At 44.3% G+C, this 26,414-nt stretch overlaps 1 protein-coding gene across 1 annotated transcript; it reads left to right on the forward strand.

Moving 5' to 3' along the window:
• The first annotated feature begins 4,483 nt into the window (after positions 1–4,483).
• Positions 4,484–25,798, forward strand: LOC119648220 (zinc finger protein 729-like). The gene is made up of 6 exons (XM_038049831.1): positions 4,484–4,916; positions 11,665–12,021; positions 12,094–13,137; positions 17,301–17,588; positions 21,662–21,985; positions 22,043–25,798. Exons 1-6 carry the CDS (start codon positions 4,616–4,618, stop codon positions 25,429–25,431), a joined length of 5,703 nt encoding a protein of 1,900 aa, XP_037905759.1. The 5' UTR covers positions 4,484–4,615; the 3' UTR covers positions 25,432–25,798.
• The last annotated feature ends 616 nt before the right edge of the window (positions 25,799–26,414 follow it).

The raw sequence follows: 26,414 nt of genomic DNA on the forward strand, positions 1-26,414 counted from the left end.
AAATACTTCTTATTCTTCTTTCAGTGGTAGCAATCTGTGGTGTTTGTTCACCCATAGAAATTTGGGTGAAGTTGTTGTTACTATTTCAGATTGTTCATTTTAGGAGTAAAATTCAAGAGTGGCGGTCAAAGGGTAGTATAGATTCCAGGGCGAAACGTGGATTGGTACCCACGATGGAGTATACAACCTGGGAAACGCCTGCTGAACCAACACCAACAGTTTTACTACCAAATACTAACTCCACCTCCACGTGGTGACCTCTGGGAGCTCTTTCTTAACGAAAAGCTGCAGACGGGGAAGGATGAAGACGAGTCTCCTGCGCCTAAAAACGGAAGAAATTGTACCAACTGGTCCTCCAGGTTGGGGGTTGGGCAGGGCTGACAACCCTATACGGAAAACCGAAGTTACGAAGCCACAACAGGAGCCTCGGACTGGACGGATTACACAACGATGAACCCGGCAACAATAAAGGAATAACGATTTGCGAATTTTCTCATAGAATGTGCGCTCCCTGTACAGGGATGAAACTGCTAACCAGTTAGCCGATATCCTGTCCCAATATACGGCTGATGTAACAGTGTTACAGGAGATGGGTTGGACAGGGACCGGTTTCCTGGAGAAGAGTCGCTGCACTATATATTATAGCGGCCGTCCAGTAAACCATGTGCTCGGAACAGGTTTCTTAGTCAACCAAAAAATGAAACCTGCTGTTAACGACTTTGAAAATATAAGCGAACCACTATGCAGTTTGCGTTTGTGAGGCAAATTTAGAAATGTAAACCTCATTAACGTTCACGTCCCTATAGAGGAGACTGCAGGGTCGGAGAAGGATACCGTCTACGAAGCAGTTGAGCGGACCCTTGAAGCCTGTCCCAGATATAATATCAAAATCATACTTGAGGATTTTAACAGCAGCAAGCGATGGAAAAACTGTTAGAATATGGACATCAGTTGCACCATCTTTTCATCGACTTTAAAGCCGCCTATGATAGCATGGCCAGGGTAAAACTGTGCACACGTCATGAAGGAATTCGGTATACCGACGAAGTTGATAAGGCTGACCCTGACCAATGTGCGAGGTCAGATAAAAGCAGCAGGATCAATCCCAAGACCATTCGACATCAACAACGGTCTACGGCAAGGGGAAGCCCTATCATGCATCTTCTTTAACCTGGCCCTCGAGAAAGTGATCCGTGATGCTGAGGTAAATGCAACAGATACGATCCTTTTTAAGACCACCCAGCTACTGGCCTATGCTGATAATATCAACATCATGGGAAGAACGACCCGAGACGTACAAACTACCTTCATCCAGATCGAGCAGGCGGCATCAATGAAGGCAAGACAAAACATATGGTAGCAATGTCAACGCTGAAAACCAACTAACCAGCAACATCAAACCGCACTGGTCAAACGGGAAGAATAAAGATAGGAGACTACAACTTTGTTTTGAAATGTTCTTCAACTTCTTCCAGGGCTTTCCGGGGAGCCTGCACTCTTTCTCTTCTGTTTTGGACCAAGTGGTCTTGGGGCGCTAGCAATGGAATTATCGCCCGTCCTTAATGTGTGACCTATGCAATGCCACTTTCACCTTCTGATCAATTCGTCCACCGACAACTGGCCTGCACATCGACAAAGTTCGAAATAATATGAGACCAACGTGCCTGGGTGGAGCTTTGGAGCTTTTAAGTAACAGTGGATCCAATTTCCGTCTCAACCTGGTCTTGGCACTGTTAATGCGTCAGGCAAGGTCCAGTCTGATGACACGGTTGGCGAAAAGCACGCTTCCTAGATATACAAATTGATTGACACCTTCGATCTTTTACCCTTTATTGCAAATGGGGATAGTGTATCCGTTTCTACCTAATTTTCTTCCCAACTCCTGAGCCATTTGAGCAATTTCCTGGTGAGAGAGCAAACCAATGTCATCAGTGTACTTGAGGTTTGTCCTGCGGACACGGCTGTACGAAGAACGTCCGCGATGAGAAGGAGAAACAATATCGGTAACAGGATATAATCATGGAGGATTCCGTTTTAGACCTCAAAATCTTCCGAGATTTTACCTCAATGCATCACGTGACATTTTGCGCCATCATACGTTGCTCAGAAAATAAGACCTCAGATACATGCCCTTTTCACGCTATCGAAAACTTTCTCGAAATCGATGAAGAGCAGATACTGCGTAGATCTAAACTCCGCACACTGCTCCAAAATGATCCGTATGGTGTTGATATGGTCAATGCAGGAGGATTCGAAACGGAAACCAGTCTGCTCTCTGTTGATTAAGCTTTAGAGATGTTGTGCAATACGTTCTAGGATTATTTTAGCTATTATCTTTGCAACGGCAGAGGGCACGCAGATACCCCTCCAATTATTCTACTCAAAACGGGTGCCCTTTCTTTGCAAACTCAACGATTATCCCCTTCTTTCACCTTCTGAGGAAGGTCTCGGATACACAAGATTTCTGTATGAATGGAAGCAGATCTGTAGTAATTGAAGGTACAGCGATAAATGACTCTACTGGGAGACTGTCAAGCTTTAGCGGATTCACCTCGTTTGAGTGCATAGATGACCAAATGATTTCCCTTCTCATTGGAGGAACAGTCCTTATCCGCCACTTCATCCATAGGTGGAGGAACCTCACCAGATGTGATACGGTTAAGAACCGCGATAAAGTGGTTTTTCCACCTCTTCAGTTGCTCGTCGTTGTGAATGAGTAGTTAACCGTTGACGCCTTTCACAGGATCATCGAAAGATTTGCGACCTTATGCAAGATTTTTTGTGGTAAGGTATACAGTTCTGAAATCATTGCCATGTGCGGTATCTTCCGTTTCCCTGACCAGCGCAATAGCAAATTCTCGTTTGTCACGGCGTACACTACCCTGAACTTCCCAAGTTTTCGCTTGGTATCAGAGTTCGAGACATGTGACGACCGCCATCACTCGCAGCGGTCAATATAGCCTTCAACCTCTTCCATTCATCGATCCGCTACACGATGCAGCAGTCAGCCAGCAGCTGGATCATATAAACGGTCGATGGTAAACTTGGGCCAGCAAGAAGTGGCGAATGCAACACGCAAGCGAATGAAAGCAACCAACAGATGATGATCCCTTTCGAGGTTGATGTCAGTGCCTCTCTTGTTACGTACTTCCAAGGGACAACTCCTAAATCTACTGCTGATCACGAAGTTGTCGATCTGATTGGTCATGGTGTTCCTGAATCACAGCTGACCTTATGGCAGGTTCTGTGCTCGAACAATGTGCCGCCAGTGACGAGGCGGTGAAATTTGTAGAAATCCACAAACCTCCCACCATTATCGTTACGGTCGCCAAGACCGTGATTCCCCATCATATGTCCGAACAAGGTGTTGTCAGAGCACACCTTAGCTTTCGTATCAATGAACGCGATCACAATGTCACCTTGAGAAAGCCACCCCTAAACTTCATGTAGTTGCTCGTAGAAAACATCGTCCTCTTTTATATCGGAAATTTATGTTAGTGCATAAAACTTTACGATTGGGGTACTCCTTATCCTGTTTTGGAATATTGCGGCCAAATTTTTGTCTGAAACCAGCTCAAAGATGTAGCGCGTCTTGTAGTAACCGTCAGTAACAATCTGGCACAGGATTCGCGTCTGCTTCCACTTGGCTTTCTAGAGAACAAAAGAACATTGCCATAAATGTGGCAAGAGTAACAGGAGTACTCTCCAAAATCCCATCATTTTATTTCGCTTTGGTCCAGAATATCCAACTTATATCCGTAGAATTCTCAGTCGATTTGGAGAAAGCGAGCATTTTCAGGACCCTCGCTCCCTCGACGAGGAGCGTGTGCATATTCCAAAAATCAATAATTCATAGTCCGTTTTCAACTGTCATTAGGTCCTTGAGACATTGTTCCTTTAACAGTAAAGTTTTGAATTCCGCAGGTTGCTAGCTTACAAATGTCTATCCCTTTTAGGCGGTTGGAGTTAGTGTGGTGTGTTATTGAACCCCAACTCATCGCGTCACAAAACACAAAACATGGCTGTAGAAATGAGGCAAGAAATGTGTGGAGACCACCATATAATTTAAAGGATTGATATGGAAATTTTCTGTGAGATATACTTGACAGCTACCGGATATCCTTGCCTATGCCACCACTTCTTCTGAGGTGGGGTCTACCACGTTTTGTTTCCTATCATAAATATTACCCTTATAAGCTTTGCAGTTTGGATCATCTTCCTCATCCTAAACAACCTATTGAGCCGGATTTTATCCACAACGGGATGGTCGTGGTATCGCTTATAAATTGCATCGTTATATAAACTTTGGAATCGTTCATCTTAAGTAAGGATACTGTTCATAAATTTCAATTACACATTTGTACATTTTCGCCAAAGATTTTTTGATACATATAAAGTCTCTAACCTTACCCGAACCTCTCTGATTGAATGCCACCCGGCACTAGGACGAAAGCAAGAACAAGAAGTAGACTGTGTCTAAAAGACGTCTTCGATGTGAAGTTCTTTACTCAAAACAAGTGCTCGAATGATTCGCGCGTATTAATTAACCTTTCAAAACGCTCCGAATTTAGACCCCAATACGGGGGTTCGTAGATAGTAGAAAACATTAAACAATATGGATGAAGGAAATACGGTTCTTCCGGATTCGGGATTCGCCACGGACCTTAAGTATGAGGAGGAAATTCTAAATGAGCTCCTGGAAGACAGTGATTATGAAGATCCTTTGAGTACCGAACAGAGGGTGTCAGTTGCTGGAGCCGCTTGTGATGTTTGCAAAGGTGGTTTCGACAGTGTCGAATCACTCAAAAACCACTTGAAGCTTTTCCATTCAGACGATGTTGTGGACGACGACGGCCTGGATAAAGGTACCGCCGCAGAGGAGTCAACTAGCAAAAAGGAGGGAATTGATGATCAAGGTAATCGCATTTGTTGTAGATTTTAGAGTATATTCTTTTGGGTTGTTCGTCAGGGTCCCAGGAAGCTAGTAGCAGGCTTCCACAGGCAAGCTGAGGTTATTCGTTCAATTTGTAGTTGGAAAAGTTGCGAACAATTTTGATATTTGCAAGGGAAGCTCAAGTTGGCACCCAACTGGCAGTGTTTGTAGCGTGGTTCATGGTAGGTTGAACTAGCAACAACCACCACTCATCACGTTCTGCACCTTTCAAGAGCCGAAATGCGCCAGGTTTCTTCACTGTGGCGGATATGACGGTGCGCTCGCGATACGATACTTCCTAATGAAGCGGATGATAATCTATCGTCTGTGACGCCAGCAGGGTCGAGCAAGAAATAATAAATGCGAAATACTGTGGGGCTCACCTTATCCTCCCATATGCACCTGGCCACGTCCTCCCTAGCAGGATGGACTGCCAAAGAATCAAAAACTTTTCTCCATTTATGCTTGTCCTGTCGTTCTAATGCCAGGAGTTGTTAGTGGTGGCGAAAAAATTCGTTTCACATTTTTTCTGTTGAGTGTTTATGTGCCGTTCTTGTCATTAACGCAGCATAAGTGTTCGTTTTTTTGTGTGCATTGGTGTCGCGAGTTTTTTCGTAAAGAACTTTGTAAAGGACAACTCGAAGAGCGACTTCTGGTAAGGGGGCTTCTTCTCACGGGTCTTCATTTGGACATCGTCATTTCAAAATCAAGTATTTTGGTTAATGAACTACGTATCAGGTTTGTTGGCCACGAGGGTTGAATAAGCTACGATTCTTTGTCGTTCGTAATGATTGGATGTTCCAAACACTTGCCATTTACCTTCTCGCCCAAATGACCAATAAGATCGTCCTCAATGACTATATAATACGGAAAGCCCTTTACAGGGCTTTGTGTCAAGTAGGAATCTTTCTCGGTATCGTTGGAATCTTTCCGAAATGCGTATGCGATGAAAGGAACCGTGCGATTAGCTGATACAATAGCTTCATCATCATCATCGTCACACTAAGGCCCGTCGTCGGGCCCTGGCTGCCTGGATTTCGGTCACATTCTTTAATCTTGGAAGCCCAGGGTTTGCTTGACGTCCGTATTTAATGGTGCTCTCCCACCGGGCTCCCGGTCTTCCTCGTAATCTCGTTCCGTCGACACGTCGTCCATTCATAACCTTTTTAGGCATGCAATCGTCGCTAATTCATTGGATATGTCGTGCCCACTGAAGGCATTGTAGTTTAACGAATCTCGAGATTTCTAGCTCATCGTACAGTTCCTACAACTCATGGTTGTTTCGCTGTGCCATCCATCACGGTCGCGAACTGCTTCAAAAATTCCACGAAGAAATTTACTTTGGAAGGTGTCTAGTAAATTTTCGGAGACTTGGGTTAGGGTTCAGGTTTCGCACCCATATCATAGCCCTGGTCGTATGATGGTTTTGTATACGCGAAGCTTCGTGTTCCTGTTCACATATTTGGATTTCATTATGGGAAGGAGCGAGAAAAAAGTGTTATTCGCTGGCTGTATCCGTCGCTTGATCTCGTCAGTCCCATTGGCGTCCTTTGACAGCCTGCTACCCAGATGTATAAAGCTGAGTCGTTCGGCGTATGCTTTTATTCTTTTCTCCAGAATTTTCGTCATTAATTTATTCACAATGCACCCTTTTTGGTGATTGGACAGATGATGCACCTGCACCCGTCGTGTGGGATCTCATCGTCCTCCTAGATTCGCAGCAGTAGTTGGTGTATCGCACTTAGTAGATCTCTTCCATCGGATTTTAACAGCTCGACTAGGAACTCTTCCGCACACGGCACTTTGTTCGATTTGTTGTGGGGCCAAGATCACCGATACCACCATTGATTTCGGCTACTGGTATGGGGCGCCAGGTATCAAATTCAGAAGCTTATTAAAACAGGACGTCCAGCATATGTTGATGCAGTCAGTATCGCTTCATTCTTTGCGTTGAGTGATATTCTGCATTCATTGTCAAAACAGTCAATTCCCGTTCGCCGGGATTTGTATCCCACGACCTTCTCTGTGACTTCCTTGATGTGTCTGGTGATTTCCACTGCTGTCCTTGATCATTATGATTGCATTCCTCATGGAGGCTGCTGTTATCCGATGGTTTCCTGATGCTAGTTTTCGTTTCCGATTTTCGCATTATGATGTGAATCGCACACAACTTTTCGTTGATAGGTTTGAGGTCGCTCTTGTGTCGCTTGAGCTGTTTGCTTGCTATAAATGCAATATGACCCGATGGTTTTCCACTTTTGAAAATTGTGTTTGAATTCATATCGCTTATTTCGCTACCAATCCAATTTGTTTCCTGAACTGCAATCATGCTCAATCCGAGGTAAATATTCCAGGTTTCTTGTCGGAGTAGTTTTTACATAGATGTGTTGCCGGCCCATCGCAAAACCCTATCTAGGGGTGGCCTCGGCGATAGCTGCTTCATGTGGTTCGAAACGTACCAGAGTTCACACAGCTATGTTGAAGATCTGGCTACGTAGTTTGTGACACTCTACTCACTTCAGACGCTTAGGTGCAACTCAGCCATTCAGGCTACAGCTCTGCCTCCCTCTTGGTTTCTCAACATGGCTTGGGGTAGGCTACGGCGGAGTTGAGCTTTATCAACGGCCATCAAATCACTCGTCTTATTTAATGGCATCACGTGGTAGATCTCTTCAGGCAAGGTTATCAGAGAGATGCTGAGGATCGTTAGCAGATGGAGTGCGCACTACGTTTGGGTGCTTTTGGATGCGAAGAACATTGAGCTCGAATGGTGGAGGCAAGGAACACCTTGAAAGAACAACAACCTTTCTCTTCTCCCTTGCTGTTGGTTAACGGAATTTCCTGACTTGAAGGCTTCCAAAGGTGATAGAGCGGAAGGATTAGCCTGAAGTTAGCAGACATTACTTCAGGCTACGGACCTTAGAAGGCGAAGGCTGTTACAAAAAATCCCATTACATGCGTTCGTGCATTTGATGGTTTCGGAAAGGAACTTCCAGTGGTACCAACGAATACCCCGTGGGGATCTTTTACGACTTCGTTACTTGGTCGAAAGAAGTAAGGTGTAGATCTTGTCAGCTAAGTCGGCTGCAGTTTGCAGAAGGCAATTGAATGTGACCATAAATTGCCTCAGGAATATGTGGTAGGCATCTTATTCATAGATTACGTATCAGCGGCACCTGCACTGCGGTACTGCCAAGGCACCGAAGGCAACGGACAAATTGAGAGGGGTTTTCGTTACTTACGGCCCTATTGTATAGTGGCCGGCTTTGAGCAAAAACACAATAGAACGGAGTTTAACAAGATCCAGAGAACCGCGTTTGAAGGTGATGCCGCTGCTCAGCAGTTCTGTTCGGTAGATACCATCAATGTACTTCTGCATTTCCTTCCCTTAGACTTAGACATATTAAAAAAGCAGTGCCGTCAGACTACGTGAGTCTGGATGCTGGACAGCGAAGCCCTATGGCATGGTAACATCCTAGACGAAATACCTCGGGAAATTCCAGCCGGGGCAGGGTGGAAGATTAGCTCCGTGTTGCAGGGTTATATCACAGTATCCTTTACCGACGGATCAAAGATTGTCTGTGGAGCTGGTGCGGAAGTACGGGCGATAATGGAAGCCTGTTGATGGCTGGGGCATACTCTTAGCCAAGCATAACATAGCCATTGTGACCGACAGCCAAGCGGCCATTAAGGCCTTGTACTCAACGGCGGCATCCTCCAGGCTAGCAGGTCAGTGTTAAAACGCACTGAACAGTTCGGGCGGCACGCTGGAGGTAACCCTCTTCTGGGTTCCCGGTCACAGGAACATTGTGGGGAATCAACGAGCTAGCGGGATTTTGCTATTGGCAGTCCTTTGGCGCGTACAGTTTGGGTCCCGCTGGCGACTGTCAGGGTAGGAGAGCTGCTTGCCTTCGTAAATACTACAGGCTGGCTCTGAAGATCTGAACCGGCTAAACTCTGCCTCCTTGCTCTCATAACAGCAGTCACGGTCTTAGGAGTTTGGCATCAAACTGAGACCTTTGGTTTTGTTGGTATTTAGCTTCTGTCCAACTCTACTTGCCTCTTTTTCCAAATTCAGAGCCATGTGGACAAGCTCCACGACCCAGTGAGAAAGCCAACAGATGTCATTAGCGTAGTAGATATGTTTGATGAAAGATGTCATAATCCATTGACCTCCTTCACGTCCTCCGCAAAAGGCAACATGAAGAACGTCACCAATAACAAACAGAAATAATATGGATAACAAGATGCAATCCTGGCGGCCTCCGCTTTGGATCCTAAAATCCTCTGAAATTTTACCTCGGTGCATTGCGTGACACTTTGCGCCATCATATATTGGAATGCCCTTATATTCCCTATTCACGCTATCGAAAGCTTCCTCGAAATCGATGAAGAGCAGTTGCATCGAAAATCTAAACTCCGCGCACTGTTCTAGCATGATCCGGAAGGTGTTGATGTGGTCATTGCAGAAGGATCCGGATCGGAACCCCAGAATTATTTTAGCTCATATCTTTGCGATAGTAGGGAGTATGTAATCAATTATCACATTTAAAACGGGTTCCCTTCTTTGGAATTTTTACGATCATCTTCTTACGCGCTGTGGGAAAGGTCTTGGATCCATAAGATTTCGTAGCAGATCTGCAGTAAGTGAAGGTGCAACGACCGTCATCGTGGATGAGCAATCGACCGTTAACGTCCTCCGTAGAACCACTGAAATCATGGCGTTCTGCAGTACCTTTCGCTTCCTAGCAAATTATATCTGATATTAACACTGTGCTGAATTTCTGGAGATTTTGAGAACGTTACGCCCACCATCACCCGCAGCGGTCAATAAAGCCTTTAAACCCTTCCTCTCGTTGATCCGCTTGCATGATCTTATCGCCGGCGGCCTGTGTAGCACTCAAGACATGAGCATTTTTGATAGCGGCGCAATTCTCATGTTGGCTACTCAGTTTATCATAAGAGCGGCCGATGTTGAACTTGAAAGGAGAGGAGGTCGCAGCCCTGCCACCCTCCGAGAACTGGCATACGCAACACGCAAGCAAACATCAGATGGTGATCCCTTTTGAGGCTCATGTCAGTGCCAGTCTTGTTACGCACATCCAGAAGACAACTAAATCTACAGCTCATCGCAGTGATCCATCTAATTGCTTGTGCGGTGTGGGTCAATTGAGACCCAACTGATTTGATGGCAGGTTCTGTGCTCGAAAAATGTGCAACCAATGACGAGGCGGTGAAAATTGCTGGAATCCACAAACGTCCCACCATTATCGTTACGGTCGCCAAGACCGTGTTTCCCCATAACATACCCGAGCAAGATGCTATCGGAACCCACCTTGGTATTCAGATCATCCATTACGATCATAATATAACCTTTAAGAAGCCTCCCCTGAACTGCGTGTGATTGCTCGTAGAAATCATCCTTCCCCATTATATCGAAAGTCTGCGTTGGTGCATAGTAATATACAATATGGATTTTCCTTAACTTAGACCGGAGTTTTGCAGTCAGAAGTCTGACAGGTATCGACTCCCAGATCTAGAGAGCGCGCTTTCCGCCTGTGCTACAACTTGACTCTTCAGAGTACAAAAGCACGTAGTAATTCGTTTGGCAAGAGGGAGGGGAGCACTCTTCAAAGTCCCACCATCTTACTTCGCTCAGATCCAGAATGTCTTATTTCGTTAGAATTCCCGCTCGAGTTGCAGAAAGTGAACATTCTGGAGACTCTCGCTACTGTCGTTGAAGAACGCGCACACATCCCAGAAAATAATCATAGTCTGTATCCGCCGACTATCCGAGGCCTTGTTGATGTTTCGGTAACAGCAAAGTTGAAAAAAAGGTACAGGTTGCTTGTCCATAACTTTCTATCCTTTTTAGTTGCCTCTTGCGACAATCAGGGAAGGCTTTGAGCGTATTCTTAAGCCCCAACTCATAGGGCACTCTTGCAAATTCTCCAGAGTTCAAAGTATTTTTTAAGCCATTATCAAAATCGATTTCTTAAAAGTTGTACAATGGTGTTATCCCTCAATGACTGATGGGGAAGTGCAGACTTGCTCAAAGTCACCCTCTTCTGGGTTCCAGGTCATAGGAGCATAGAGAGGAGTGAGTCGGCTGGAGGATTGGCCAGGCGGGGCTCTGCTCTTGTCACTCATTCGGGGGGTACAGTCCGTATCCCGTGAACTTACTCGCACTACTTAGCAGTCGCGGACCCCAGATGTCAAGGGCTCGTTGTGCCAATTAAAGAAGGATTTGGCTCGCTTGTCACAAAACTCGATCGTGAGAGCTTTTGTGTCAGATTACGGCGGCTTGTACGAGGCATTGGCTCATAGGCGATCATGTCGCCAGCTCGGCATACCCTACAATTCGCCCTGCCAACGCTGCGGAGAAAAAGGGGAACTCTCAGGTGCTCCCTTATGATTGCCCAGCTCTAGCTAGATTCAGGCTACGGAAATTAAGTAAACTATTTTTGGGGCCCTCAGAGGTAGGAGAGCTCGTTTCCTTTGTGAATGCTTTGGGCTGGCTCTGAAGGTCTGAGCCGTCTGGACTTTGCCCCCTTGTTCTCATAACAGCATTCACAGTCTTAGGAGTTTGTGGCATCAAAACGACGCACCACAGCGCTAACATCATATAAAATTCAATTCGCTATCAAATTCACAAATTTTAGCTTGTTTTTGAACCCCCTTAAGGAAAACAAGAACATTATGAATAATAATTTTTACTATCGTTGTTACAGTTGATACAATATCTGATCTCGCATCAAATTCGGTGGATAAAAATACGCGGAAAACTAGTGGCGTAAAGAAAAATGGATTAAAGTCGGAGTTCCTATACTATGAAGTCGGAAAGTCGAGCAAATCGAAAGTGATAGTTACAGCCGAACCCGTTTATGATGAGAAAAAACTCTATTGCATAACATGTGATCGCCAATTGGCCTCGAGGACGGCCTTCAGGCGACATAGGCATTATCATAAGGCACAATTCCATAAAGTAGCTGCTACCGATTCGAATCGTGACAGTCAAGAAGATGTTTCAATGGAGCTTGCAGCAAAGGATGAATTAGATATTAATGACTTAGGAATTAAGGATTCAGGTACAAGTTATTTTTAATTTATTGAAATATGAATGGACAAAATGAATTATTCAATTGCAATCATTTCTGCAGTGCACGATACGTCAAATGTTGAAAATGGGGACGACGACAACTACGATGATCACGATGCGGTACAAGAGAACTCGTATTCCGTAAATCTGGATGATTCAGATAGTTCTTCCGACGATCGTTTATCGAAAAGTTGCACGAAGGTTGAAGCTAATACATCAAAGGTCACCGATATGGCGAACGAAACGGCAAAAGCTTCGTCACAGGTGAAAATGGTGTACTCTGAAAATCCGATTTACGACTACGCAAGGAGTTTCTGCGTAACATGTAATCATAAATTCTCCTCTAGGAAGGCGCTTAGGTGTCATAAATTCCATCACAATAGAAAGATTCTTGAAAGGCAAGGCATTAAAAGAAAAGAGCCCCCATTGACTTGCGAAATATGCCTCAAACGATATACTCTGGAGCGTTCCTTACGGGAGCACATTGTGACACAGCACGGAGATAAGATTCCACCATCCCTTCAAAACGATCCAACATATCTTATGTGCAAATTTTGTCATAAAAAATTTGAAAAGCCAACGGAACGTTACCAACACGAGGAAGATCACCTTAGCGAAGAAAATCCGTATCGATGCTCGGTATGCCCGAAGTCTTTCCCACGTAACTGGAAGCGCCAACTTCACGAATTAGTTCATAAAGGAAAGGATTGGAAAGAACCAGTGCAAATGGTGTTTTCTGATAATCCCAGCTTCGATAACGAGAAAAATTTCTGTATCACGTGTAACTACAAATTTTCTACGAAGGGCAGCTTCAACCATCATAAAAATAAACATAAAGCGAAAATTCGTGAAAAGCAAGCTTTTGAAAAGGCTGAGGAAATATTATCTTGCGAATTATGCGGAAGACAGTATACATCAGAGTTTGCCCTAAGGCAGCATACAGTGATTTATCACGAAGACACAATTCCATTATTTTTTAAAGACGATCCAACATACCTTCAATGCCAATTTTGTGATAAGCAATTTGAAAAACCAACAGAACGTTACCAACACGAGGAAACTCACGTTGAGGAAGAAATGCCGTATCGATCAACCAAAGAGACAGGTAAGAACCGTTTTCTTTCAAAATACTAAATTCGATTACAAAAGACCCTTCTGGAGGGGATTTACCTCTGGAGACACCCTTAAAAGTCAGAAAAGAATTCAATTTTTGATATACTCGTTGTTCTGCTTGTGTTTATTTGCAAAAACCGAATTTTCTTCGGATACTTGGTAAAATGAACCACTTGTCCTTACACTTAGTTGCTCAGAAGTGGCGAGGAAGCCGACAGGGCAACAACTTGGTCGGTTGAGTCAACACCACACGGGCAAGAAGAACCTCCAAGTGGTAGCACCGGAGAATACTGTAATACTGTATTCAGATTAACTGACTGGCCATGATGCAGCACTCGTCTGAAGTGGCGCTTGCTACGAAGCCTCATAATCTTATCAGGTACTATAGAAATCGGGATACCCTTCTGAGAGCATATTTTCCAGGAGAATTCCTGTTCTCGGCTCAGTTATTTGCAGTTGACTCTCATGGGGGAGCTTCAAGGGCGTTGGGCCCATGTCACAGGCAGAGCGTTGCGTTGTGGAGGCGCTGTAGTGTGGAACCGCTTAGCGGACATTCGTCTGAGGTTAGCAAGACTCACCACGGCTGGAAACTCATCTGCCTGAGCGGCTCGCCTACCAGCTGACAGCCGCAAGGTCGGCGGAGCAACCAAGTGGAATAAATAGTCTGCCTGGGTCTGTCAAAAAAATAGATCCCCCCCGTTTTTGCTTTAAAAAATAGAATGTCTAACTTAATTTAGAAAAAGTTTTCCGCAATCGAGCGAAGTAGTGCAAATTTGTTGGCCAGACACACCGCATTTTGAGCCCCAGCCAGCAGACAGAAGCCAGAGGCGAGTGCCCCGTCGTTCCCAACCTGCAGACAACAGAAGCCAAGTGCAATCGCTCCGTCGTTCCTGATTCGGAGACACACAGCCTGGTAATCTGATGTAAGTCCTCAAGTCAGTCTACAAAGAAAAGCAATATTTCCGCGAATTAACTCGACAATCAGAGTGAAAATTAGTAAATAAGAAATGCAAGAAAATAAACCCATCAGTGCGATTGCGCTGGTCTTGCCCCTCGCCATCGCGCGTTGAGCCATTTTGCTTTGTTCTGTAGGTGTATGGTAGCCGCTGTGTTACATTAGAAATTTTGATAATTTTCTCACTTTGTGAGAAGGTCTGTAACTCTACTTCAGCGCGTTATTTGACTGTATATTGACGCAAACCCAGTCTAGCTCAGAATCGAGCTCCATCAACGTACGAGCCTACTCAAAATCTCTTTCAACCTTAAAGAACACAAGCTTTTTAGCCTGTGAGCCATCAACCAACAATATCGTGCTGCCGTGTTCGTGTGACAGCCAAGATTCCCAGAGAAAATCCTATTATTATTTTTTTTGTAAAATTAAGAAGCGTTAAACCGTAGGAAACGGCACAAAGTCTTTCTAGAAAAAAGGTAAGAAACGTAAAGCCACAGAAGACGGCACAAAGATTTTTTTTAAAAAAAAGACAGAATTGGGCAGGCTGTCGCTTCGCTGGGGCTTGTGGTTTTATCTGTCGTTAACATTGGGGTTCAAGTGGTTCTGCTCCGGGGTGAGTTCCACTTCGGTCGTGATTAAGATTTTACGTTTTTCGCTAGTTGAGGGGCTTGGACGACTCCTCGTTTTTTCTCCAAGTAATCCGTATAGTTTCGCAGATGTCGATGGATAACAGCGCGGCAAATGCCTCCGCGCGCACCATTTTGGCGACGTAACCCGGAGGATTGGTTCCGACAACTGAAGGCGCAGTCCGCGCTCGCTGGCATCACCACGTGATTTAATCACGCGCTCGTCGGCCTGGACGAGGAGTCGCCGGCGTTCTAAAGGAGGGGAAATTAAAGGGTATCTTCATCAAGCGACTGTCAGTAAGTGAGTCAGAAAGGCTCAATCACTTGCTAACGGAGCTCACCTTAGGCAACCGCTCCCCGAGCCAACTGCTGCGTGAGATGAAGCAGTTGGGCGGGGATAATGTCGGGATCGAGCTTCTGAAGTCGTTGTGTACGGAGAGTACCCAAGCTATCTTTGCCTGTGCGGACCCTGGCCTTTGGAAGTGCGGATAAGATCAACGAAGTGCATGCGCGCTCCGTGGTCAGTGAAGTGTCGCGAGAGGCCCACGGGCAAAATTTCCTAGCTTGAGCAGACGGTGGCATCCCTCGCGCGTTCGACGGTAATCACTTACAATTTCCAGGAAGCGTCGCAACTCATCTATTGTCTCTGGTTTTGGATATGCTACAATTGTCACTACTCGTTCATGCGGTGAGTTGCAGTCACCTTTGTTTATGGTATATCCCAAATAGTTGACCTACAGTTGACCGAAGAAACATTTGCTCACGTTGATACACAAACAATTGTCAATATAACAAAATATGAAATCCAGGTGGCAAAATATTTGATCCATGAAACCCTGGAAAGTCTACGTGGCGTTGCATAAGCCAAACAGAAGTTTAGGGAATGTCCTCTTTAGCCAGAGCGATCTGGTATTTTGCACGGTTTAGGTTCAGTGTCATGCAATTGAGTAACGATATGGAATCGTTTTTGCATTAAATTTGCGAAAGTCGTCATCCACCATTTTTTTTAGGCTGCGTGTGAATTGCGAGAGGCATCTTCGACGGTGTAGTCATGTAATTCGCGCTAACTAAGATTCACTTGCCAAGATTGATCTGAACATTGAAGTCGATCGGTAGCTTGATACGCTGGATGGGGATTTGGAAGCCTCGCGATTGCATCAAGATCAGGCATTTGTTAGAACCCAATGAGGAAACCGATCACGACGAGCCAATCCCGCTTGTGAACGGGACAACGGCTGAAGTCAAAGAAGAGAAAGACTACATTGAAATATAAAAGTGTCCAAGCACATACACGATATATATTCCGAATATTTAGACCCAAGCCATCCATTCCCTTTATTACTAGCGTAGGTATCATCCGAACTTGCAGATTTGCATCTACGGAGCGAGTTAAATGCTCATTTTACTCACTCCAGTGGTACTATTTTGCGTGCCAGATTCCAGTCTCTCAGTTGAGGGCTGTACGCACTTGTTGCCCCTGAAATGAGAGTTTGGATGTTGCCTCGGTACCGCACTTCAAGTAGATGTTTTTCAAGAGATGCTCTGTAAACGTATAACCCAACTTCTGGCTACGTTCTTTGAAAAGGCTCCACATTAGCTTTGAGGTGGCCTCACGAGAGTTAGTCTGTTCGCAAAAACTTCTCCATGATGATCGTTTATGCTCTTCTTTAGAGCGTTTTCCTCTGTTTTGCGAAATCCGAGTTCTACCATGGTGTTTTACTTTTCTTTGATGTTTTGAATGGACATCTTTTTCCGAAAGCTTCTTTTATGCTAGTTTTCTCAATTCCAGGAATGGATTTGATACGCCTCCAAGCAATCGTTACTCGGGCGTCACTCAATCTGTCTTGCGCGGATTCCGAAGTGGATTGGTTGGAGGTGGATCCTTGTCCATTTCGAAATCATTGCGCTTGCGATCTGAGAGTGTGATATCGTTTAATACTCCCCACTCTTCAACAAGAGCCGCAGTGTCAAGGGATGCCACTGTGATGTTGATGACCTCTCGCCTGACACTTAAGTAAGACCTATATCCGCATGTCGGACTGGGGCGAATGAGGAGGAACTTTCTTCCACATTTGTCGGATCCCTCTTTTCTGAGTTAATACCCAAATATTTCCAAAAGGTGACTGGTGGTTTCGTTTAGGACAGAGACAACTGTCACATCAATTCAAGAAAACCTGAATCAAATGAAAATGTATATGAATACAAAAACTCAACAATTCTCCCCCAAGGTTATAGGTCGTCTGAATTGATCTAATTTCCGGGGATCTGAGAGCAGCACACACCCGGGGGGAATCCATTTCTTTCTCCCTCTCGAGGAGCCTCTCCTCACACACGTTTAACGCAATACAACCACTTCGTTTTTCTTTGTCGTCTCAATCAGGTTTCACAATCTTTTCATCAATCACGTCAAATAGGTTCGTGACCCCCGGGTCATAGGTGGGACAGCATATGATGAATTGCTTCTGCCCTGGGCGAAACCGTCAGTCAGGAAGAGAATTTACGTTCTCTTCCCTCCAATCGATTACATAAGCACAATGATAACATTTTGAACAATGGTTTTTACTATCTTCATTGCAGATGATACAATAGCTGACATCCCATCATATTCCCCGAAGACCATTGTCGCAGCGAAATCAAACATGGTAGTTACAGCCAAACCCCTTTATGATGACGAAGAACTGTTTTGCTTATCATGCGATCGACAATTTGACACGAAAAAGGCCTTCTGGCGGCATAAGACTTACCATAAAGAAAAATATCGCCAACAAGCAATTGCTCATTGGAATTTTGGCAGTCAAGGAGATGCTTCAATGGATACAGTAAAGGATGATCTCTATACTGAGGACTTCGAAATTGACGATTCAGGTACAAATACTTTTTTGATTTATTTATTTATTTGATTAACAATAAACGGAGAATACTCCAATTACTTATTAAGTGCATGTAGAAAAGAAGGACAACAAAAAATTCCAAAGTGTTAATAACTCTAGTTTTGTGAGTGGCTAGGGATGACCATTCTGGGCGAGGGGGAGTTGAAGTAGCACAAGAGCTCCACGAAAATAATCTCAAAAATGTTAAGGTTGTCAATCATCTGTGCTGGAATATGAACGGATAAAATGAATTATTCAATTGCAGCTATTTTTACAGCGCACGATGTGTCAAATGTTGGAAATGTGGTAAAAATGCAATCATATTAGAAAAATTTAGCTCATTTAGATGACTCTTCTCAAAATCAATGAAGAACAGGCGCAGCGAAAATCTAAACTCCGCGCACTGTTCCAAAATAATTCGTAGGAGGTTGGTGTGGCTAATGCAAGACGTGCAGCGACAAATAACTCTGCGGGAGACTGTCAAGCCCAGTGGCTTTACTTCATTTGAGTGCATTGATGATTTCTCTTCTGTTTGGAAAACAGTCCGTATCCGCATGCTCTGATGATTAGACATTTCAACCATCAGAAGTGGTCCATGGTGAAGTGTTCTTTCCATCTCTTCAGTTTCTCGTCATTATTGATGAAAACTGGATCGTTAACATCCTTCACAGGACTATCGAAAGATATGCCACCACTTGCAAGCTCGTTGGTGATGAGGTATACACTTCCGCATCTTCTACTTCCCTGATCAGCCCAATAGCAAATTCTCTCTTGTCACGGCACACACTACACTGAACTTCTTGCGATTTTGTTCGGTATCGGAGTCCGAGCACGGCATGGCATGACTCGCAGTGATGAATAGGGCCTTTAATCCCTGTGATCATCGATCCGCTTACAGGATGTTAACACGCCCTTCGGGACGTGGCCGGCGGGCTGCGTAACACTCGAGGAAAGAACATTTTTGATGGCGGCCTAATGTTCACGCTCTGGTGATGTGTTGGTCTTACTCTTCTTGCGCGCATTATCGCAGACAGAAGAGTCTGGTGCATCCAGGGTGGATCTCACCGGGGTTACCAGTTTATTTTCCGCTTCATAGCTTCCGATTTGTCTGCACATTACTGCACTTAGTGGTACAGCCACGTCCATGTCTTCATTGCCAAAGTGCTTCATCTCCTTTCGCATTACATTCTTCGGGCTTGGCATCTTCCCAGGTTCACGGTATCCGAGCCGCTTGAGTCCATTTCCACATACCGGCGTTAAACCAGTAACGTCCACGTCACCAGCTTCTTTTTCTTCTGCTCCTCCCGGTGAGGGTGAAGGAGAAGGTTCTGACAGACAGGATTCAGCCTCTCTCTCCTCCTCCTTAGTGACTGAAGTTCCCTTCTGCCGAGCCTTCCTCTTCCGTTTGCAGGTAGATTTGAGCTGTACGAAGGCGGTTCAATAAGTACCCGTGTTTGACGACAGAGGGAACTCCTGAGGGAAGTTGGTGTTATCATCGTATGCTGCCATCTATCAAACGACTGCAAACAAATTTCAGACTGGTTGATAGATTAGTTTCGATTTGGTAGCCATTCGAGTCAGACGTGTTTCGTGATTTTCACTTAGATGGAAAAAGAGCCGTATCATTCGGTTATTCGCTTTTTGTTTTTGGATGGGAAAAATGCGAGGAGATAAAAGCAAGCAGTTGGATACTCTTTATGGGGACATTTCGCCATCTATGACCACAGTTAAATAATGGTTCAACGAATTTAAACTTGGGCGAACATCCGTCAGGTTGTGAATAAAATCCGGGTCAATAGGTTGCGGTGTGCATGTCTAGTGACACGTATGCGTATGGTTGAGGATGATTCAGCCCGGAAAGTCTATAAGGGTAATATCTATGGTAGAAAAAGAAGACGAGGGAGACCCTGCCTGCGATGGGACGATGGCGTAAGGCAAGACGCAAGGCAGCTTTAAGGAATTTCAAATTGGTGAACCTCGGCGCAAAGCCAGGATGTCTGGAGTTCCTTATTAAGGCAGGCCTAGACCGGTACCGGTTGTTGTGCCGCTGATGATGATGAACATTCGTTTTTGATGAGCAGCGACCAGGATACCCGGCAGATGTGGTTACTGAGGAAATCATTCAAGAAGTCCATGACATGATACTCGTTGCTCGACGAACGCAACTGCGCGAAGTTGTAGAGACCGTAGGTGTGTCGGCCGGATCGGCAATTAATATTTTACATGATAAGTTGGCGATGAAAAAATTACCGGCCCAATGGGTGCCGCGATTGCTCACGGTGGACAACAAGCCGATGCGGCTGTTAACTTCGAAGCTGTGTTTGGAATAATTTAAGCGAGATTCGAAGAAATTTTTTTGCGTCGATTTGTCACCATTGGTGAAACCTGAATTCATCCTGGGAAACAAACTAAACTAACAATCGAAACAATGAATTTCTCCCGGTGAATCTGCTCCACAGAAGGCGAAGACGATCCAGATGTCCGGAAAGGACACGGCAACAATTTTTTGCGATGCGAACGACGCCATTCTCACGAATTTTTTTGAAATAGGAAGAACGTTCTCTGGACAATACTACAGTGAATTATTGGACCCTTCGGCAATAAATTGAACGAGACACGGCGGCATTTGGCGAAAAAGAGGGAGCTGTTTCACCACGATAACGCACCAGCACATTCATCCGGAGTTGTCGTTTCCAAAGGGAGTTTGCTATGTCAGCGTCAAGAGGGAGTTGAAACGAAGGGGCCAAGTATGCAGCTTTGGGGAACGCTAGAGGAAGGAGAGAAAGAACGAGATGAGTAACGTTCGTAGTTCATAGCAAGAGAAGGGTTTCCACTCTTGATGATAGGGATGATGAGGGGCCTCTTTCCAGAGATTGGGAAAGTAGCATTCTTCTAAACTTTCGTTGTAAATTATACACAGGGGTCAGGTTTTGACATTGGGGTCAAGATAACCAATGAGGAAGTCAACCAAGGAAGGCGTAAGGAGAGGAATGGCCAGAGATTCGGAGCAGTCTGCAGTTAGAAGAGGCGTAGAAGGTGGAGGGTTCGAGAGAGAAAACACGGAAGAGAAGTAGGTGCAGAGAAGTTCGCAGGATTGTTGTGGGAAATTGGCAGTGGGGTTAGTAAAACTGATAGAAGACGGGAGAGATTGAATGGGATTACGAGAATTACGAGTGTGAGATCAAAAGGGTTTGCAGTTACCGCAGGCAACGGCGGCATCGGCGTTCAATAGTTTAGTTTAGTTTACTGGGGGAAGCCGCAGTTCCGAGCACTTTAGCCATTTTTAGGCCCATTGTACTATCCCCGTAACTAGCCTATTCAATAGCTTCCCATTTACGGCGTTCGCAGGCTTTAGCGAATCTGCGCCGATTTTTCATTGAAGAAAACCTTGCCAAGGTATCTTCGTCTGAGATCTGAGGCGCACATAGTCGAAACAACCACCCCAATCTTTTCCATGTGGTAATTTAAGGAGCAGTGTCCTGTTAAAAGTCCTACTAGGGTTTTCATGTCCCACTTCTTAAGGGACAACAAAAATGCGGCTCTGGTGACCCCAGGTTCTTTCACAGGGATTTTCGCCTGTCGGCAAGGGTCCAAATTTCTCCACCCGCCTGCGTGAATCCTTGCAATTTCACCCTTCAGCGTAGACTTGACAGTAGATGACCAGATTCCAAAAGCTGGTTCTGGCCCCATCACTTTTGTTTTCCAGACCCTCGACGAGCCAGTCTGTCAAGCTCCTCATTACGAGTGATGTTTGAGTGCTTCGGCATCCACATCAGGAATGTTTCGTTCATTCGGCCAAGTTTCAGCAGCATCTGATGACAATTCCACACCCAACTTGTTGATATGTCGTTGCTGCCCGATTGTCGGAACAGATTCGAATGGTGCGACCCCTCCATTGTTGTCGCAGGCGATCAGGCCCTGATCCTATATGGGTTTTTGCGCCAACGATTATTATTATTATCAGAATTCTGTCCGTTTCAAGTCACTAAGTTCGTAGATATTCAGGCAAACAATTTTAGAATTGTTAGTCAGCATTGTGGATAATAAGTTTTACTCTCTTTATTACAGTTGATCCAATAGCTGACATCGCATCACATTCGACGGACAAAAATACGCGGAAAGCAAGTATTGTAAAGAAAAATGGATTTATTACGGAATTCCTAGACATTGAATTCGGCAAGTCGAGGAAATCAAAAGTGGTGGTTACAGCCAAACCCGTTTATGATCAGAAAAGACTCTATTGCATAACATGTGATCGTCAATTGGCCTCGAAGACGGCCTTTAGGCGACATCGGCATTATCATAAAACAAGATTCCAACTAACTGCCGCTGCCCATTGGAAACGTCGCAATCAAGGAGATGTTTCACAAGAAATTGATAATGACGATTCAGGTATGAATACTTTTTTTTATTTTGAAATATGAATGGTAAAAATGACTTATTCTACAGCGCACGATGCGTCAAATGTTGAAACTGCAGGCGATGACAACGACGAGGATCATGATCCGTTACAAATCCAATCATACGCTGAATCAGATAGATCTTCTGACGATTACTTACCGGAAAAGAATGGAAACGAATCGAAAGAACCATTAAAAATGGTGGTTGCTGAGAACCCTGCCTACGATAGCAAGAACAAGTTCTGTATCACATGTAACTATCAATTCTCTTCTAGGGCCAATTTCAAGTACCATAAACTTCAGCATAAAGTGAAAATTCTTGAAAGGCAAGTGGCTCAGACGGCCGGGCAGCCATTAACTTGCGAATTATGCCGTAAACGGTATAGAACGGAATTTGCCCTAAGGCGACATGGAGTGCGTTACCACGGAAATGCAATTCCAAAATTTTTCAAAGACGATCCAAGCTACCTTCAATGCCGATTTTGTCATAAACAATTTGAAAGACCACTCGAACGTCACCAACACGAGGAAGATCACGCCAGCGAAACAGCTCCGTATCGATGCCCGTTCTGCCCGAAAACTTTCGAAAGTAATTATAAACGGAAAAATCATCAAATACTTCATAACGAGAAGGGGTGGAAACCACCACTGAAAATGGTGTTTTCTGAGAATCCTATTTACGATAACGAACAAAATTTCTGTATCACATGCAACCATAAATTCGCCTCTTGGAGCACATTTAGGGGTCATAAACAGCAACACAGACTGAAAATTATTGAAAAGCAAGTCTTTGAGAAGACCGAAGAGATATTAACTTGCGAATTCTGCTTCAGACGATATGGGTCCGCGTTTAGCTTGAGGCAGCACACTGTGATTCGTCATAAAAATATGATTCCAAAATTTTTCAAAGATGACCCAACCTACCTCCAATGCCGATTTTGTCATAAGCAATTTGACAAACCAATGAAACGGTATAAACACGAAAAAATTCACGCTGTAGAGAAAAAGCCATACCGATGTTCACTTTGTCTGCAAACCTTCTCCAAGATGAACAGGCGCAACATTCATGAATTAATGCATGGAGACGAAGACAAGGATTTGACTGGATGGAAACCGATAGACATGACAAAAATATTGTTTCCTGAAAATCTCCACTATTGCACGACGTGCAATTTTGGATTTGGCTCTAGAGCCAGCTTAGAAGCTCACAATCGAATACATGTGGAAAAGGTTCAGGAAGAAACAGGAGTTCTGCCTAAATTTACGTTTAATTGCGATTTTTGTTCTAAACAATTTGAGTCAGAAGAAGGATTAAGACGACATGTTGTACCCCATCACGGAGATAAGATTCCAAAGTCATTCAAAGACGACCCAACATACCTTAAATGTTGCTTTTGTCAGATGGAATTTGAGACACCAACAGAACGTTATGAACACGAGAAAAGTCGATGTTCACTCTGCCCGGAATATTTCACGAGTCGCGCGAAGCGCAAAATGCATGAATCCACTCACAATGAAGACGGACCAAAGCCAAAGAAAATAGTAAGAGTCGTATTCACTCGAAATCCGAAATTCGATTACAAGAAACTCTTCTGTATAACATGCAATCGTGGGTTTGCCACAAGAGAGGCCCTGTCAAGACACGAAGGACTGCACAAGAGATGGATTCTTGAAAAACAACTCAGTGGACTGAAAGCCAAATTTTCATGCGTGTTTTGCTCTAAGCTTTTTGTTACACAAAGGCTTTTGAAGGAACATACTGCACGCTATCACCGAGATAAAATTCATAGTTCCTCGCAGGATGATCAGTTTGAAGGATCGACAGAATGTTATGAACCCGAGGAGAGTCAGGATGAAAAGCGAAAAGAGTACAAGTGCTCGCTATGCCCGAAAACTTTCATGGATAACTTTTCGCGCAGATTACACGAATCAGCTCATAAAGAATTCGGTGTTCGTCCACCGGAAGAACAAGCAACAAACGTGTTTCCCGAAAAAGTAGAAGTTGAAGAACAGAAATTTGTCTGTCCAACATGTGATCGTGCATTCACTTCCAGGGTCAGCCTTGTAATTCACAAACAACAACACAGAAAAAAGAAGTTGCGTAAAAAACGAGAAATTTCGCCGGAACGCGCAATTAGTTGTGAATTTTGCTCGAGACAATTTGTCTCAGAGAAGAATTTCAGACTTCACATTGTATTGCATCACGGCGATAAAATTCCGGCATATTTCAAGGACGACCCATCGTACCTTCAATGTCGATTTTGTTATATGGAATTTGAGAGACCAACAGAACGTTACAAACACGAGAAAAGTCACGCTAAGGAAACGGCGCCGTATCGATGTTTAATATGCCGAAAACTCTTCAAGCATTGCTACACGCGCAAAGCGCACGAGTCACGACATAAAGACGGATCTAACGTGAGGAGATTTGAAAGGGTCGTGTTCTCTGAAAATCCAGAATTCGATGACGACAAATTCTTCTGTATAACATGCAATCGTGGATTTGCCAATAAATGCAGCCTTACAAGTCATAAACAAAAACATAGACTGAGGATACGTGAAAAAGAAAGTATTCTACTGGAGCCGACAATAGCTTGCGAATTTTGCTCTCGACACTTTCAATCGATTAACCTTCTCAGGGACCACATTGTGCCGTATCACGGAGAAGAAATTCCAACAATTTTCAAGGACGATCCAACATACTGTCATTGTCGATTTTGTTCTGAGCAATTCGAAACACCAACGGAACGTTACGAACACGAGAAAAGTCACGCCGGAGAAAAGAGACCGTATCGATGCTCACTATGCCCAAGATGCTTCGTGGATGAGTACAAACGCAAAATGCACGAAATGCTTCACGAAGAAAACGATAGTCAACGACCTAAACTTGTCTTTTCTGAAAATCCGATTTATGATGACAAAAAACTTTTGTGTATAACATGCAATCGTGGATTTATCTCTAGAAGCAGCCTTAAAAGTCACAAAAGAAATCACAGAATGCTGATTTTTGAAAAACAAAGCGGCGTTCCGCTGCGGGGCCCATTTACTTGTGAGTTTTGCACTGATCAATTTGAATTAGCAGACGCTTTAAGGCGACACGCTGTACTGCATCACGGAGATCAGATTCCAATGGTATTCAAAAACGATCCAACTTACCTTAAGTGCTGTTTTTGTCATATGGAATTTGAGACACCAACAGAACGTCACCAACACGAGGAAACCCACGCCGGGGAAACAACACCGTATCAATGCGCATTTTGCCCAAAATCTTATTCTAACAACTCGAAACGCAGATATCACGAATTCGGCCATAGAGATCATCGTTCACGTCGTCGTGCTCAACGTACTGAAACTTCCGCAAACCAAGCAGTTTTTCATGATCACGTTGGTATCGCCCAATCTGAGGGTGAATATTTCGAATTAAATGTGTTAACCTAGCCATACTAGAAAACGTTCTCTACAATGTATTCGAGGTAATTCGGCCAAACCTTGTCGTTTTCAACCTTGACCACAAGTATTAGGCAACACCTATATTTTCCTTATTTTTGGTTTGTGGTAGAAAACGAAATGTCTCTGCGTCTGGGTTGGAATTTATGGGGCCATCCATAAATTACGTCACACGAATTTCATGATTTTTTTACCGCCCCTCCCCCGTATCTAAAAATTGTTGAATTAAAACAACAATTCCGAAATTATTTAAATTATTTTTTTAATAAAATCAACATCAAATCAAACTTCTTTTTCTTTAGCCTTTGTCGCGCTCACAAGCGGGGTCGGCTCGTCATGATCGGTGGTTGACGCCACTAGTCCAACGCAACATCTTCATCTCCATTACCGCGAGACGATGTTCATTATCTTTTATAGTCCGCTAACACTCAGAACCATAGAGGGCGACAGGGTGGACGACATCGCGGTAAATTTTAGATTTGAAACGTTCGTTGATATGTCGATCACAAAGAACATCAATTGTCGAACGCCACTTTATCCAGGTTGCGCTAATTATCATGGTCGTGGCACTATAACCTGACGCAGCCTGGATTGTTGCCCTCCAATTATCTCGGTCATGTGACCGCGTCTTCCAATCGTGGAAGCCCATTAGTTACTCTTCTTCTTTTTCTTCAGCCTTTGTCCCATTCACAAGCGGGTTCGGCTCGTCGTGATCGGTTACGCCATTTTATTTTATCAAATGCCTAATTTGAATGCAATCACGAGGCTTTTAAATCCCCATCCAGCATATCAAGTCACCGTTGTTTCGGCCGGCCTTTTGGTCGCTTACCAACGCCTTCGATGATTATACCAATTTGGCAAGTGAATTCTCGTTAGCGCGAATTACGTGACCATAACATCGAAGTCGCTTCTCTCGCAGTTTTTCCACGGTCAGTGCAACCCCATATCGATTGCACATATCCTCATTTCGAATG

Source organism: Hermetia illucens, chromosome 2, assembly GCF_905115235.1.
Source record: "Hermetia illucens chromosome 2, iHerIll2.2.curated.20191125, whole genome shotgun sequence".
Taxonomy (NCBI): Eukaryota; Metazoa; Arthropoda; class Insecta; order Diptera; family Stratiomyidae; genus Hermetia; species Hermetia illucens.